We start from the raw sequence: 17,640 nt of genomic DNA, 5'->3' as shown, positions 1-17,640 counted from the left end.
AACTTCAGATCAAGAGTAACAAATCTAGTAGGAAAAAAAACTGCCTTCCCTTCCTATTCTGTATATATAAGTTTAAAAGGAAATTGCACTTGACACTTCTCTTACATTCAATATTCACACAGATGTTATTCCCACGAAAGATCTTACATAACAGAAATCATGTTATAGGATGACCCTGACAGACCTTCTGACCCCAGAATCCCATATGACCTCAACCAATAAAATCTTGCACTCCAAGACAAGTATGCCTTATCACTGATTGTCCTTCACACAGCACACAAAACTCAAAAAAATACACAGAGCTGAAAATAAAATATTCATCGTTGCATGCTACATGGAAAGGCACATTGGCTGCCTATTACTTAAAGAGGCACCTATTTCCTAAGTGCCCTAATATTTAAAATTCTTATGCTTTGCTTCTGCCCTCCTCTTAAAAGGCTACTCCAAGATAGAGAACAAAGCTACTCACCTAGAAGTAGTCAAGAAAATTTGCTCACTCTACTTAGATCTAGATTTATGTTGGCCATTGGAGAAAAAGCTCCCTCTAGAATGGTATCTTTTATATGGAATCACCTTCCTGTGGACATTAAAATCCATGGAGATCTGGAAACATTTAAACAAAGCCTTTGGAATCATCTGAAGTATGTATCTAAGTGAAAATGCTCTCAGGATACTGGCTAATACCTGGAGATTTAACATCGCTGTGGTATTATAAACTGTTCTCTCTTGTACATGGAAGTGTCATATCTGTTGTTATAAACTGCTTCTCTTAACTAGCTTGTGAATAGAAACTTATCAACCATAATTTGAACTGATTTTCCTTTTTAATATACTGTAATTTATGTAATTTTATATATATCATCACTAATTTTATATACTCTCTTTCCCGTGTTTTAACTGAAAGGGGTTATTTGACCAGCTCAACTAGCCAGTTATGAAACTGTAAAATGAAACAATAAAGACTTATGGAAGAAACAATTAGTTAGTTACTTTTTAGAATATATCAGAGTTTTAGGTTTTTGGAAGACAATTACTAAAAACTAAAGTGGCTTGAATTATTTGATTTTGATTTGAATATTTTTTTTTTTTGAAATTATAAGAACATAAAAAATGCACTTGATTGATTAGATAGAATTTTGCTTCATTATTTGCAGCAAATATGTTTAAGGCATTGGACAGAAGTGCCTATTAGAAGAAATGGGAAATAAAATATGAATATTTATCCCAATACTTTCAGAAGGAAAATGTATTTTTATTTATTTTCTTTTAGTTTCTTCTTTTCTGAATTTTCTTTTAAATTTTAACAATTTAAGCTTTGATCTGATTTTAAAGTCATCTGTAATATTTTCGACAAACGTAGTTGGATCATTTATATCCAGTTACATTACCACCCATTAAGGCAGATGGGAACTTGGTTTAACACCTCATTTTAAAGCCAGCACCTCAGGGGTACAGCATCTCCTCAGTGCTGCAGTACAGTGCCAGTTCTAGAATATGAATGAAAGCACCTGATATGGATGGTGTATCCCACAGCCTATACCTTAAACTCCTGAATTACTTAGAGTAGCATCTCAATATTGATTAAAACACATATTTGCTAGTGTTGAGAGTAATAATAAAGATGGAACTAATTTTGCTGAACAAAATAAAAACATGAGCTAGCAGAAAATATCTACCATAATATTCTTTTGAGGGGACATAAAACAGATGCTTGTCATTGTGTTTAGAAGAATGGTGATGATGCATTTATAAGGTACTGTAACGGAATTGCTCCAACAGTATTTTGGATTCTTTAATATGGTAGCACTGATAAATTTCAATACGTTTACAACGTTGGCAGACTTTTTTGTGCCTATGGAACAAATGTCTTCATGCTAATTCTGTGACCATATCTCATCACATAAAGAAATTAAAATGTTTATAACTGATTTTAAATGTGATACTGTAAAGTAAATGAAAAGTGTCATTCTGAGTAAAAAAGAAGATTCTCAATCTTAAATATGACAGATATTTCACTACTGATTCCATTACTAACTTTTGTATTTTTAAAATGTTTATTCCTAAATTTCACATTCTTTTTAATGATCACATTTCATTCATATAAGTAGTGAAATGGTAAGATCTGATATGGAAGATAATATTCTATTTTTTTAAAAAAATGTTTATTCTTCTTTTCACCATATTATACAGCAAGTATTTTAACTTTCATTACTACAGAGAAGAAGGCAGCAACAGATAGGAGTGTTTGAGAAATACTCACTCTGCAGGACAGGGCTCAGTATTGCAAACTCTTTGTCTTTCTTTCAGCTTAGTTTCTGGATCACAGTAGTGGTTCAGGGCAACAGAGTTGTCTGCCTGTTTCTTGCACACTGCTGACTGAGTCTGGATACCTGTAAGATATTAAAAAATTAATTGGCAGTACATACTCTGGAACAGAGCTTCAGAAACATGGATTCATTCATACCTGTGCAAAACCTAAACAGCACTAGCAAACATTTCTACAAAAAAAACAGAGGGGATATTACATACCGAGCAGTGTCCTTGTGGCAAGGGGGGGTAATAAAGTGTGCTTCTTGCAACAATGAACACGTGTAAAAATGGATGTGACATAAAAAAAGGGGGAATCATAATAATAATATGCAAATACAGGGTCTATATTATAAAGTCAAAGCTTTAGGTAATCGAATACCTGAAGCTTGACACCTAAATAGCGAAAGCTGTAAACATCGAATTGCCACTTCTGAGAAATGTTTTGAAGTACCAGTACTGCCTGCTGTCTTTCACAAACACCATTCAAGATCTTATAAACAGAATCCAAATGGTCTCCTCCATATTCCTTGACATGTCAAAAGCCTTTGACACAAAGTCCCACCAAATTCTACTAAATAAACTATCATTCCATGACCTTGACACAACAGCCTTTCCCTGGTTCCATAGTTATCTCTCTAACCATCAGCAAGCCACCAAATGGGAGAACACCCATCCCCCCTTCTACCCATCACTGTTGGTATACCCCAAGGATCCATACTTGACCCCCTTCTCTTTACAATTTTTACTAACAACCTCAGCTCTTCAACCCAACTAGCCTCCATAGTCCAATATGCTGACGACTCTACATTAATCTGCACAGCCCCCACCCACCAGGACCTACAAACAAAAATACAAAAATCTTTCCAGGACATAGAAAACTACCTCACTAGCCATCAAATCATACTTAACCCCAACAAAACCAAGTTAATTGGAGTCAGACATGTTTTGGTTTTATTGTAATTGAAGACACTTTCTATCCTTTCCACAAACGTAACCAAAATAGATCCCACCAGCCAAGCCAAACTTCTAGGTGTCACAATTGATGATAACCTAAGGTTTGACACCCACATCTCCCTCACCATCAAAAAAGTCCACTCCAAACTTGGCGCTCTTTACAGAATTAAACCTTACCTTACAGACAACACCAGACTAGCCACTGCCTGCACACATCTACTCTCCACCCTCCTGTATGGCTCCCTAGTATTTACAATCATTTGTAAATCTGACCTAAATAATCTGGAATCATGCTACAACAAAATCGCCAAGTTTGCCACAGGCCACCCTTACAGAACCCACCACTGCTCTGTACTCTCCCCACTTAAATGGTTAGACATGCCAAACCTTCTAACATTTAACCAACTGTCCATAGCCCACAATATAATTCACAAACCTAACAACTGCGCAGCACTCACCAAGCTAGTCCAACCCAACAGCAATCCTAGAGCACTAAGATCCTCAAATAAACTATTGTTAAAGATTACCCAATCACACAACACACAGGGCACCGGACTCTCTTCCCATAAAATTGCCAAACTGTGGAACACTCTTCCTCAACCTATGGCCAAAACCCCCAGCATTCATGAGTTTAAAAACCTTCTTAAGGAGCATCTATCAAAACACTGGCTCTGCTCCTGCCATACTCCTGGTTAAGCTACTACTGCTCCCTTACATTACTCTAAACTATAGCTCATTCTCACAGCTACAACTACTAACTGCTGAAGGCTATCTTGTTTCTACACTTAGTTTCAGTTATCAATGTATACATACATACATACATACATCAATACTGCTTTGTCTTTAACTGTTATGTAGACTGCATTTCTCTGTCTTGCAGTTACAGTCACACCATTCTCTCTATTAACTCATGCTGCCAGTTTTTATCGCTGTGCCATTATTTGTTAAATTTAATTATTTGCTAATTATTATATAAGTAATTTCTTTACTGACTTGCTTTGTACATTGTTGATTAATACATGTTCAATTTCATTGTTTAATAGTGTCTATGTTATGTATGGAGATTTTCTCCCTGGGCATCCACTGAAAATGGGCCTCATTCCCAGTTGGACATTACCCGGTAAGCAAAAAAAATAAATAAAGAAATAAATAATTTGCTTGGTCAGAGGAAAAAAAAATCCAAACCCTAATCGAGTGAGGGCTTTACCCACCACACCCCCCTCATGTGGGGGTTTGTGCCCTCCACACCAACCCTAACTAAATATACCAACTCTGAGATCACTTTACAGTGGAGAAAAAGGCAGATTCTCGATAATGGCCAAGCAAATTCTTTCCCTATGAAAGAATTCGCTGAAGTGGCCATTTGCTATTTACAGCTTTCACTGTTTAGGTGTCGATCGTTAGGTATTTGATTACCTAATATAGACCCCAAATACATTAGGGTATCACAATACCTGCAGGATGTGTGAAGATTAAAGGAGAAAATGGTAAAGCGAATAAAATACATATCAAACCCCCTTTCTTGGAGTTGGTCGGCCTGTGTATGCAAAGAACAGCATACTGAGGAGTGCTGAGTCATTAAAGAGAAGCAGATAAAGGAATTAAATGTTACAATGTACAATAAGAAAAAAACAGTATTAATAACTGTGACAAAGGACAGATGCAACATTTATGTTACCTGCATCACCATGGGGATCTCTGTCCAAGGGCCACCCAAACAGAGAAGGCATGATGCCAGGAAGTAACAGAATACAGCAAATCATGTTGTAGAATTGTTAAGGTTTGCAAATCCCTTAACAGTCATGGCTTCCGTGGCATGAAACACCAAATTATATCTATTAAAAACAGCAGCAAAAGAGCAAATGGAGAAAGCTGAGAGGAGGTATAATGTAGAAAAACAAGTGTCTCCTCCACATAGAAAAGCAAACTGCTTTTCTGGCTTCTGATTTAACTAGACAGTGTGTCCTTATCAGTGTCCCTTCAGCAATTGTAGGGCACTGTAATGTGCTTTTTATAACATAAAAAGTATCTGTAAATATGTGTGTCACATACAAATGAGGGTAATAAGTCATTTGCAGAAAGCAATTGAGTGTCCAGATGATGAAGGCCAAAGTAGCACCTGCAGTATGTATTTAAATAGACTGTGTGAGAAACAAGAAAACCAGTAAAAGGCTTAAAGAGATCTGAGACTGATACCCTGGCATTCTCAAAACAGAATGTGCATAGAGTCGAGAAAATGGCATGCTGTGGTAACAGAATGTAACAGGTCTTTGATGATCAATTCTGCATTTCTTCAATACTTCACCCCCCACACACACACACATGGGAGGTGCAGGATACAAGCCCTCCTACAAATAAAAATTGTTTCAAATTTGTTGAAAGTAATATTCAAATTAACCTGTTTGAATGAAACTACTGAAAATTCTAATACTGCAGATAGTCATTACTAAATCACAAATACTTTCACTATCATGTTTATTAGGCTCAAGAAGTTAGCTTCACCATATGGGGGTGTCCAGCCTAGTGGGCACTTGACCTGGGTGACACTCCACAAGTAGTGGAGGCCTTTAGACACTGTGAAAATTGAATGCCAGCACTGAAAGTTTTGGTGTAAAGGTTTAGGAACCCAGCATATAACTTTATGTGAAGCGCAGTCTAAAAATGCTTGCTTCTATTATTACCCTTATTTGTGGTAGGAACTCAGAGGAGGGAAGACTATGCATGGACAAAAGCCCACCCCAACAAGGGAGTACAATACAGTATCTGGTAGGAATCTGAGCTTGCCATTGCAAACAAATTTTACTGCAAGCATATGAATTTTATGAAGCTACAGGTATTAAAGTACAGCATGCAGCAATCTGTAAGTAGATTATAGACTTTGGAATTAGAAGAATAACTTATCCATATTTATACGGCCAGGTAAAGAGTCATATAACCATTTTCATGACTACACTACTATAAATATTATAGTCCAGACCATCTCAAAACTTGGAGCCAACGTGTGGAATTTTTATCCATAGATATGTAGGCACATTGTAGAAAACAGCCATATACCAGGATTTTTGTTCACATATTGCCTTATCTCTTCACTGGGGGGAAAAAAAAACTTTGTCTTGTGTGTCTGTTCTGAGGTCTGACACAGCTGCAGGATTCCCAACTCAGTGAAGACATGTGGGGTGTCATGTGTTGGATCCCTAGGTAAGATGAAACACTTATCTGTATATAGCAAAGTCCTGGCCTGTAAACCCTGAAAATTGTCAACCTGAAAAGTGTTGCTCTGAGCATATCAATGTTTGCAGAGGATCGATGACCAAAACAACAAAAAAAAGATGACAAAGGACAGCCTTGTCTGGTTCCTAAACATAATGTAAAAATGGGAATATAGCAGTATCAGAGAGCTGCCTTACATAGAGGAAATGATGCAGTTCTGAACTGCACTTATGAATTGTCGAAAGATAATCATTTGCTCCAATACTGACTATAAATATGCATAATGAACTCAAATACCTTTCTGAAATCAACAAAAATGACTTTTGATTTTTGTTTTCAAATGATCTGTGACCCTGTTTAAATTTAGCAAACTTCTTATGTGTCCAACAATTCCAAAATAAACCTAAACTAAACACAAGGTCCACGGCAGCAGATATAGGACAGCAATAGATCAGTTCACTCACACTTTATTCACAGTAAAACAAGAAAAAGTTGAATTAAATTAAATTAAAAAACAGCAGTTAATTAAACATTTTTGTCTCTGTTTATTCAGAGACTTTTTCAAGATAACAGCACACTGTCAACAGTCACTATTTAAATGTAAGAAAAATCCACCCCTAATTACTCTACACCAATAAAATTGTATTTGTCAATTAAAAAGTCATACATATTAAACAGCTAAATATGCCTTTTTTAAAAATTGTATATAAAATTATATAAATATAATATAATATAAGTATAATACCACTTTGATATAAAAAACATATAATACATAATATAATACAGTAAACCTCCACCATCTGATGAAGTCCAGTGGATGGAACGCGTATGAATTTGAATGTGTGTTAAAACGCGTATGAATTTGAAAGTGCATTAATAGCCAATCGTTTAATTATTGTTTTTTTGGCTCGTGGTGTAATTTCAGTGTTTTACGGAGACCTTCTTGAGGGAATTTGCATATTTTTTGTGTTACTGGTTTGTGGTGGAGAGTTTTCGTATTTTTGGACTATAAGTATAATACCACTTTGATATAAAAAACATATAATACATAATATAATACAGTAAACCTCCATCATCAGAACATTTGTCCAATATAGAATAAACCATAATCATTAATACCTGGCCAGCTTGTTGCATTCATTCTAATCTGCCAAATGACCTCCTGTTTTTCTAGTTGCAGTGTACATGGGCCACCCCTTGGATCAAGTTCAAGTCCATTCAGAATAATAAATTTAAAAATATGTCCAGAAAAATCATTACAATATTTTGCTAGGGCATTTGTGTCAAGGTGCTCATAAATTCTACATTTAAGTTTCCTTTCAGTTTTTCCAGTATAAAAGGTGGGGCATTTAGTACAGAGGGCACAATAATACCACTCTCTGTCTGACACGACCCCTTCTTTTTTATTTTAATCATGCTCCCATTAATTACACAGGAGGGACCATCCAGGACATGTGTACACATTGTACATAACCCGCATTTTTTCATGTAACCTACCATAGGTTTCCTAGTTTCTGCTTCGAGGATATTGTTAAGGATGTGCCCCCTCCTGTTGTATACATTGTTAGGTTTTTCACCCACCCATTGTCGAATTTCATTGCATGAGGTAACAATAGCCCAATTCTTATATAGGATATATGCAATCATAATACTGAACCTATTATAGGCTGTAACAAATGCTGACCTGGAGTATGCTACTCCTATGGTCTGTCTCCACCTCCACCACCTCATTCATGGACCAATTATAGGCTGTAGCATCTACCAGTCTAGCATCCGTAACTCCTATGGTCTCAGTAATCTCATCACTCCCGCCTCTCTCAATATATCCATTTAGGTCACCCATCACTGTAAATAAGTGTGGTTCATTTGTATGCTGGTTAAGGATGGCTTTAAAATGTCCTCTTTCCCTTTTATTCACTACTTCAATAAGCAACTCACTCACTAAACTAGTGGGATACCCCCTTTTTACAAACATTTATTTCAGTAATTCACATTCTCCAAGGAATGTTTCAAAACAAGTAGTCATACGGGCAGCTCTTACAAATTGTCCCTTTAAGACAGCCTTTTTCTGTTTGTAGGGTGAGCGCGGTTAAAGTGCAGGAAGCTGTTAGAGTATGTTTCCTTGTGAAAGATTTCAGACTGGAAAACACCCAGAGAGCTATTCTTTACCAATCTCACATCCAAATATGCAATTTCTCGTTCTCCCAGAGTGTGGGTGAAACTTAAAATTGGGTAGAACTATTAATATAATCTAAGAAATATTTGATCATCCCTTGCGGGCCAATCCAAAACACAAAAAATGTCATCCAAAAACTGATGTACACACTACAATATTTACAGTATACTGATTCCACTAAAAACTTTTTCTCCCATTGGAGCATGACTATATTTGCATATAGGCCCCTGCAAGGTGAGCTCATAGCAACGCCCTTGGTCTGAAGAAAATATTCTTTGTTAAAAAATATAAAATTATTCCTGAGCACCAGATTTAAAAGTTGTTCATAAACATTAATTTTTAGTTGAGGTATTTGTCTCTCATGTAAGTACTCACAAAACCATTCTAGACCATGGTCATGGGGTATCACTGTATATAGGTCCTTGACATCTAGAGTTATAAAAATAACTGATTCGTTATATTCCAACTGGTTGATCCTTGCCAGAAAATCCCATGAATCTTTACAAAGGCAATTTTCCTTGGTTAACAATGGTTTGAATTTAATGTCTAAAATTTTTGCTAATGGGTATGAAGAACAAAAAAGCTACCACTGAAGGAGGCTCAGAATCTGTGTCCGATAAAAACAAATGCCCAAAATTCCAATAAGAAGCAGACACAGACACTGCTGTATTATCCAGTTCAAAGTCTTTACTTAGAGTTCCCAAAACACAAGTGCTTTCACTTCAGTAGCTTCTTCAGGTGTTATAAACTGCACAGTAAAGCACGCACCCTTATATACCTATAAAACCAATTAATTAAACTCACCTGACACACTCCATTCAATATCTTAAAAGCATATCACACACATTTTAATACAACACAAAATAAAACAACAATAAAACCATACTAGACTCATAAACACTATACTACCTCCTAAGAGGTCTAGATTTACGTCTAGGTTTAAGGGGTACAGATTCATTAAGACCATGTCCTGAATCCCCTCTCAATCTAACAATCCAAGTTGATTTAAAATTTTCAGTCTTATTATGTATGTCACCTAATCTAACACTCTCTACCACTTTAGCAATTTTTGTCTCATCTTCAGTTAATTTAGCTATCTCATCATCAGTAGTAAGGACCTTACAATGCCTTTTAATAAAATCTATATACCGGCCAACATCACTAGTATAATTCAGGGGGACTCTCAACTTCCTATTATTGCCATACCCACCTTCCCTTTTATCATTCATAACCCTTCTACTCAAAAAATAAGTTTTAGCTTGGGCATGCCTCATTCCCATTACTTAATTAACATTAGTGAAAATTAAAATCATCTTTGTACCCTCTATCCCTCAAATTATCCATAGCTATATCTATTTGTGCTCGAAAATCCTCTTCCCTGACATTAAGCCTGGATGCTCTATAGATTTGATTACATATAACATTTTTGAAAACATATGGAGGAGGTAGCCTCTCCTTATGCAATAAATGATTAACATGACAATTGTTTCTATGGAGTTAGTGAAAATTTCTACATCAACACTCTTAACAGCCACATCTAGCAACTCAATCCCATTTAAAGTGGAGTTAAATGTGAACTTTAAATATCTAGTACTAGCATTAACATAATCTTGAAACTCCAAAAGTGTATTTGAGTCACCTCCTCACAAAATAAAAAGATTGTCAACAAATCTTCTAAAGAAGAGAATATATCTAATGTATGGTCCATTTCCCAGGTAACCATGACTGCATTGGCGTAACTATTGGCACAGCCATTGCATTGTTGTACACCTGTTTCTCAAATACAAAAACATTATGTTCAAGTACAATTTCTAATAATTTCACCAGTAAACTGATACTACTTTCATCATAATCATCATAACGTTCCAGAAATTATACTGTACTAGAAATACCGTCAGAGTTGGGTATCACAATAAACAAAGAGACTACGTCCATGGTAACAAATAAAAACTCCTTACAATTGTTCTCAGAGACAAAGCAATACAAATCATTAAGAAAATGTTCAGTGTCTCTCAACACCTGCACTAAACCTATCCAATACAGGTCTTAAATGCTTCTCTATGTATATCGAAATTGATTCGGTACACCAGTTTCTACCTTCATAGGTTCATAGGTTAGTACTAAGCTAATTGCCCTTGAGCCATTTTAAGCCTAGCCAATTATCTCTTGTGAGACTCAAATCCTGCAACTTGTGTTTGTAAGGCAAACACCTTAACCATTAGGCCACCCTCCCAACCTGATACAATCGGCCTCATTGGTGGATCCAAGCTGTCCTTACACAGCTTCGGTAGACCTTGTATAAATGGAACAGTAGGCTTACTAACAAACAAATAATTGAAAAGCTTGTCATCTATTAAATCCATTTCCAATAGACATTTTACTAATATCTGTACATCAATTATAATATTTCTAACCTGTGTAAGAGATAATCTCTCATAAAATTGAGCATCATCAAGCATATTAGTCATCTTACCAACATACCAAATCCTATCTAACACCACAATAGACCCACCTTTATCGGCAGGCCTAATGATAATACTGGTATTGTTCTATAAACATTTCAATACATCCTTCTCTTCTTTAGTTAAATTAAAGTGTTTCCTATTTTTATAACATGCATCCTTCTCAAATTTCATGTCATAAATATCTTGTATACACATCTTCTCAAAGGCTATAACCAATGAGTTTGGCCTAGGAATAAATGTACTCAGTTTAATAAAAGTATTATTAACATTAGATGCTTTATTACTCGTTTCATTGTACAGTAATTTCAGTGTCAAATTCCTAGAAAACATTTTAATGTCATAAATGACATCATTAAAATCAGACTTGCCATCCAGTATAAAGGATAAACCTTTCTGGAACACACTGTTCTCATATTCCGATAAAACATAACTAGAAAGATTCCACACTAGTCCTTTTCAATGTTGAGAAATGCTTTCTTTATACTGTTTTGTTTACAGTACCTTCTAGCTTCCTTTTGTTGCGGCTTCGACTTCGCCCCCTCTGATGTTCTCTCACAAACTTGAAATTCTTCTCCTTCAGAGGTAGAGGAAAATGGAGATCATATTGTCCAAAAGGGGGTGTACAACTTTGCAGCTATGCTTTCCGTAGCTATAGAGCCTTTGTCTACTGTGGAATCTTGGTGGACTAACGCTGTGGTAACGATAAACTTCTTTCAAGCTTCCAAATCTCTGTTAGGAGCCACCGCACTATCTGGTGCCTGGAGTACCTCCTTGTCACTTAACGGTCTCTCTTGTGTGACGTTCTGCATCGTTGACACAACAGTGTTGCCGTTTGCTAACGGTATCGATGTGATTGCATCATCCCTAAACTCAACCGGTTCCTCTCTGGGCCAAGTAAAGACATTCCCCAAATGAAAATCTTTGCAGTCTCGACAAGTCTTGTTACTGTTGCCTTTCTGCAGCTTAGTCTCATATACAGATTGGGAATTCAACATTTCAGTTAAAAACTGTTCCAAAATAGCTTCAGGGTAAAGTTTAAGAAGTTTGGAATATTTAATATTCATAGAATCAGTTAATGTCACAATTTCCCTGTCAGCTGCATTCACCAAGAGTTTTAAGGTAACTGAAACTTGCCTGAATATTAACCTTCTGCCATTCAAGCAAAAGAAGACTGTCTCCATTGACATGGGAAGGCATCTTCAGAATACACAAACCTCGTGGCACAATATGTTCAGCCAGGCAAACTTCTAAGTAGAATTTCTGTTATTGGCTTCTTTTAAGCTTATACAGATCTTTCTCTATAGAAAACAATTGAGTTTTTAAAGCAATAATGTCCACATTATTACTGCCTTCGCAGCCACCCTCCATTGTACAACCAATCAAAGGTAATTCCAGTCAAAAACCTGTCCAATGTCTTACCACCAGTTCTAGGATTGACTGAAATAGAATCCAACTCAATTATTTCATCAGCCATCATACTGAGCCAAGTGGTAACATAAAAAAAAACAACAATATATGTGAAATGGAGTATGTTTTGAATGGACCATACAGTAGATATATTCTCTTCTTTAGAAGATTGGTTGATGAGTTTCAAGATTATGTTAATGCTAGTACTAGATATTTAAAGTTCACGTTTAACTCCGCTTTAAATGGCTGGAAACTTAAATGCATGCATAGACAGGCATATTTAACTGTTTAATATGTATGAGTTTTTAATTGACAAATATAATTTTATTGGTGTAGAGTAATTAGGGGTTGGATTTTTCTTACATTTAAATAGTGATTGTTGACAGTGTGCTGTTATCTTGAAAAAGTCTTTGAATAAACAAAGACAAAAGCACTTGATTAATTGCTGCTATTTGATTTAATTCAACTTTTTCTTGTTTTACCATGAATAAAGTGTGCTTTGAGGAAACTTCTTATGTGGTCAGCGATGGAGTACCTCCTAACATAACTCTCTTGTGCCTTGAGAGTCCGGTATAGAAGCATTATCTGGAGCTTTAAAGTTAAAGATACAGACTTAAAACTTGGCTTCTAAGTTAATAAAAGAAAAGCTTTACAGTTTCTTACTTTTGTATGGTCTTACTTGGTTTTCTTAAGACATACAAGGCATTTTTTCAATTTATCGCTATGGAACATATTCTGAAAGAGGTAACATAAGGAGATCTTCACATGATTTCTCAACAGCAAGCCATCAGGAACTGGGGGCTTTAAGCCACTTTAAGGAATTGATGACCTTATTTTGTTCCATTATTGTAAAAGGGAATACAGGTTTAGTGCAGTGGTGTAGTGTTACATCCAGGACAATAGCCAGGAAGTCTTTACTTTTAGCTATATGGCTGGCTTTTAGGTAAGTTAGATCACGCTATAAACATAAATTAACATGTAGAAACTTTGCAAGGCTTGATTGTTGTCTGAAGTGATTCCATGCTTGTTTTGTTATTAAACAGATGGGAGAGATGTCACCATAATTTCTACCTGAAGGCAAATAATCTGTTTGGTAATTTGGATGGTGTACATACCCATAAAGATGCTCTTTTGCTTTCACCTGTAAAGCTGCTCTTTTGATGATACAAATGATATCTCATGTGAAGACACAGCTTACCTCTCTTATATCTCATGTGAAGATACAGCTTACCTCTCTTATAAATACTCTTAGCTATGTTCGAACTTGTTGACTTATACTTCTTTACTGGATGACCATCTTTAAACGTATTCCTTGGAAATGCTCAGTTTACTCAGCCACCTTATCTGGCAGACTCCTCATGCTATTGTCCAGTTCAGTATGCATTCTTGCCATGGCTGCTTTGCAATTGGGGAGACCATTTAAAACTTTCCTAAAATATCTACAAGGGGAATGATTAAAGGATTTAGGGTTATATATCCAGAAATTCATCTGGAAAGAATGTAGGACAGTTAGGGTCTTGAAAAAACATGGAGTGCTCCTGCCACTCTTTGCCTGAAGGAGTGGAGGGGTTATATAAATAAATGGTTAGAAGGACCCCATCATTGTTGGAGGGAGAGACACATGTACCTTAATCAATGAAACTTTATCTGTGCAAGGGTAGAATGAAGCCAATAATCTATAGAGATGAAGGTGTAACCAGTTATTCCCTTAATAAGTAGGTCCCACAGAGCAGACAGCCTTTTAATCCAGATAATTTCCCTTAACATCTTTGCAAACCCAGTGTGGCATTCAGCTTTAGGAATAGAACATCCTTGCAGTGCATCCAGTACAAAACTAAAGTCCTCTCCGGTATGCATAGGAGCTGATAATTCCATTCATAAGTGTACTGCTTCTTGGGGACCTGTGAAGGTCAGTGCGTCTGTGTTTGGGACAGACATTGTGGTCCAAATTATGTAGCTACTTTACCAGCATTTGTCTCCCTTCATCATGATGAGAACACCTCTGCCTTCACCAGGTTAAATTTGGGCTAATAAAAAAATTGCCACTCTTTTTTTAATTGTATTTTATTTATTTATTTTTTGTTTGAAAAGGATGCCATCGGATGTCTTCTTGCAATCTTAACAAATTGTAATATAAAAATGCCTAGCTTCAATAATTTTAAACATAGAAAGATGGCATTTCTGTCACTTTTAGATTTAAGGCTTTGATATATACCGTCAGTCATGCACTTCTCTTTGTTGAGTGACAAAAATAAAAACAAGAGCAAGTACTAAACAAAACTAAAAAAAATATAAAACAAACAGTGTTACAAGAGATTGTCATAAGACCTCAGTTATATGAAGACTTAGAATAATAAAACACAAGGTATTTTTGATGTACCACACCCAGTAGCACATTACAAGAGTGCTGAAAGCACTAGGATCTGCAGAATCTCTAGGTCTGTACAACCAAAAGTGAGCATAACTAAAACTCATATCACAATAATCCTGGACAAAACCAAAAATAATGTGGGGGGGGGGGCAAATGCCCAAGATCAGGGACAGCTTTTAAATATTGCTCATATAATCTTAGAAATTTAAGTTTCAAACTTCATATTCTTCACATAATGTGTGCCAATTCAAAACCTGTTATTCTATCAACTTTCTGTCAATATTTAGTGATTGGAATCCTCAGCGATTTGCCAGGAAATAAAAAAAAAATTGAGGACTAAAACTACGAGGTAAAAATTTGGATATAATGCAAAATTTTAGAAAGATGACAGGTTTGAAAATTATACAAATTATTAATATCTGGTTAATGGCCAGACACCAGTATTCTAGCATCCAGTGTGGTCAGCATCACTGGAAAAAACGTGACTCAAAAACTACAAGTAAAAAAAATCCAGTTGTGGTGAAGTATGTAATATTTTAAGACAACTGCACCTTAACAAAACAATGTCAGGTTTTCTTTCCTTGTACTTTCTATTATCCTGTCTGCACAGCAGCGTTGGAATCCTTTGCTGTAGGATCACATTGTGGATTAGATAAGTGTTGCCATCATCATCCAGGCAGGCTGCTTAATTTATGGATCAATGCAATGAGAGTACTACTTCCATACGGTCACCTGTGTCTAGTATCTGAATTTTATTTTGTGTTTCCAGGCTGCCAATAGTCCTGCTTGCATCATAGTTGGTCAGAGCTGTGTGTCTCTTCATCTGCTTGTGAGGTCTGGTCTGGGGATTCTTGTGATATATGAAGTGTGAATGCGGAAGGTGGTGTGAAGTTGGTTGGTTCTGTTCCTCTAGAGAGGAAGGTTCTAAGTGGCTTGACAACTGATTTGTGTTCACCTGGATTACATTGGGAAGCTATTTAACTTTTCATAGCATACTGAAAAAAATGCAAGGCCCCAGTTACTTTGGTGAATGCTTTTTACACATTTTTGCATTTTATTTGCTCTTTTTTGATGATGTAAATTCGCTGGAGGTAAACTGCAGTAAACAAATGTTAGCATTGGCACTTTTCTGCTCATTACCTTAGTAGAATGAGCCTGGTGAAGCCTCATTTTCTGTTTACGCAGCTGGTAGTCATTGCTTCCTTGGGCTGTCTTCTTGTCAGCAAAATGAATGCTCTGTTGAGGTGGCTGTTTTCAGTGGGATAAGGTAAACTCTATTCATCTTCCCTCAACCTTCTGTGCCTTCCTTCAAATCAGTCCGTCTCAAGTTATTAAAATGCTGCCAACTGTAGAGGTCATCTATGTTATTTGCAGATGCTTGATCGCTACTTACTGTTCAGATGTGCAAAGGATGTGAAAGGAGGAGTAGATTTCACTAATTTTATTTTGGATACCTAACATTGTATATCTTCTTTTTTCTGGTGGTTAGTTTGTTTCAGGTCCTCAGTGTCTTACAAAACCCTTAGGATAACTGTAGCTAACTGGTCAATTTTCGTTGCAAGAAAATTAGCTGAGTAAATGTTTGGAGGTCCAACCTAATGTTCATGAGGTGTGCTGCAGGAACCAGCTATGATGCACTATAAATGTGTTACTTGGATAAAAGCCTAGCAGCTAATTGTTGCTCTAGCAGGTAACTCCCTACAAATCATTTTTTTTTTTTAAGATAAGGTACAACAGATAGTTTTCATTTTGGTTCCTAGGAGGTCCCAGTGCCAGTTGTGCAAGTGGCACAATGAAGTTAGACGTTTGGCTTGGTCAAGATAGCAATACTAACCCAAAACTCTATTATTTTATGACCTCTGAGGGGTTATCATCTGTGGGGATATATAGATATGCAAAGGCAGCTTATAACCCCCTGTGCCTGTGAGTATACTTATTTTTTTATTTATTTACATATTTATTTTATTTACTATTTTTCACCGAGTAACTAGACTAGGCTATTGACTCTTTTCAGCCACAACCTGAGCTCAAGAGCAGAAAATACATTTCTGGCTTTTTATTCAAAAATATATCCTGAATGAGTGGATAGCAAATTCAGAACAGAATGTTAAGACAGAATACAGATGGGGTAAGATTAAAAGATCCAGTCGTAGCTAATTAAGGAAAAAATATACACCAAATATTAGCTAAGATGTGCATAAAATACAGTGCAATCATACATATAATACATAAGCTCTTGCATGCATGTGAAATGTTTGAGTATAAGATGTTGCATTAAAAGGCTGAAAAAAACGTTTTATGAGGAGGAGTGTGGTCATGCACAGATGGTGGCCTTCTTCTGCAGTTCATCTAGGGAATCTAGCCATGGACAAGAAGACAAAAATCTATTTAAACTTTTCCTTTCATTGCTGTTCGGCTGTTGAGCTTCTTCTATTCTATGATCAACAATAGTATTATGGGTTCCTATCATGTCATCAAATTTTTACAAGTTCGAACCACATATGGTCGAGACTGTATGTTCGAATTTGTAAAAGTTTGAGCGTGTGAATGGAAATCTCCTTAGGCGGAGGTTTCCATTCACTTCAATGTGGTGCAATCTCGGAGTTGGTATATTTAAGTAGCAGGGGGTGTGGGGGGCACAGGAGGGCTTGCCCCCCTGCTTACAACAGTTTATTTTGTTGTTCGTTGTGTTTTTTGTTTTTTTTATGTAGTCAAAGTTATGTAACTTCGACTATGTGATATAGACC

The 17,640-nt window shown here is 36.2% G+C and overlaps 1 protein-coding gene across 1 annotated transcript in view; it reads right to left on the bottom strand.

The window, feature by feature from the left end:
- LOC122787163 (A disintegrin and metalloproteinase with thrombospondin motifs 10-like) overlaps nt 1-17,640 on the bottom strand; it is a 1,217,364-nt gene that overhangs the window by 154,713 nt on the left and 1,045,011 nt on the right. Inside the window, exon 21 of the mRNA XM_044053741.1 lies at nt 2,261-2,390. Within this exon, the coding sequence (XP_043909676.1) occupies nt 2,261-2,390 (130 nt within the window). The remainder of the gene's footprint in view (nt 1-2,260; nt 2,391-17,640) is intronic.

Source organism: Protopterus annectens, chromosome 13.part0 (genome assembly GCF_019279795.1).
Source record: "Protopterus annectens isolate FY-2018-M chromosome 13.part0, PAN1.0, whole genome shotgun sequence".
NCBI classification, from domain to species: domain Eukaryota; kingdom Metazoa; phylum Chordata; order Ceratodontiformes; family Protopteridae; genus Protopterus; species Protopterus annectens.
Note: the sequence above shows the minus strand (reverse complement) of the source record. Positions and strands in the feature narration are given on the sequence as shown.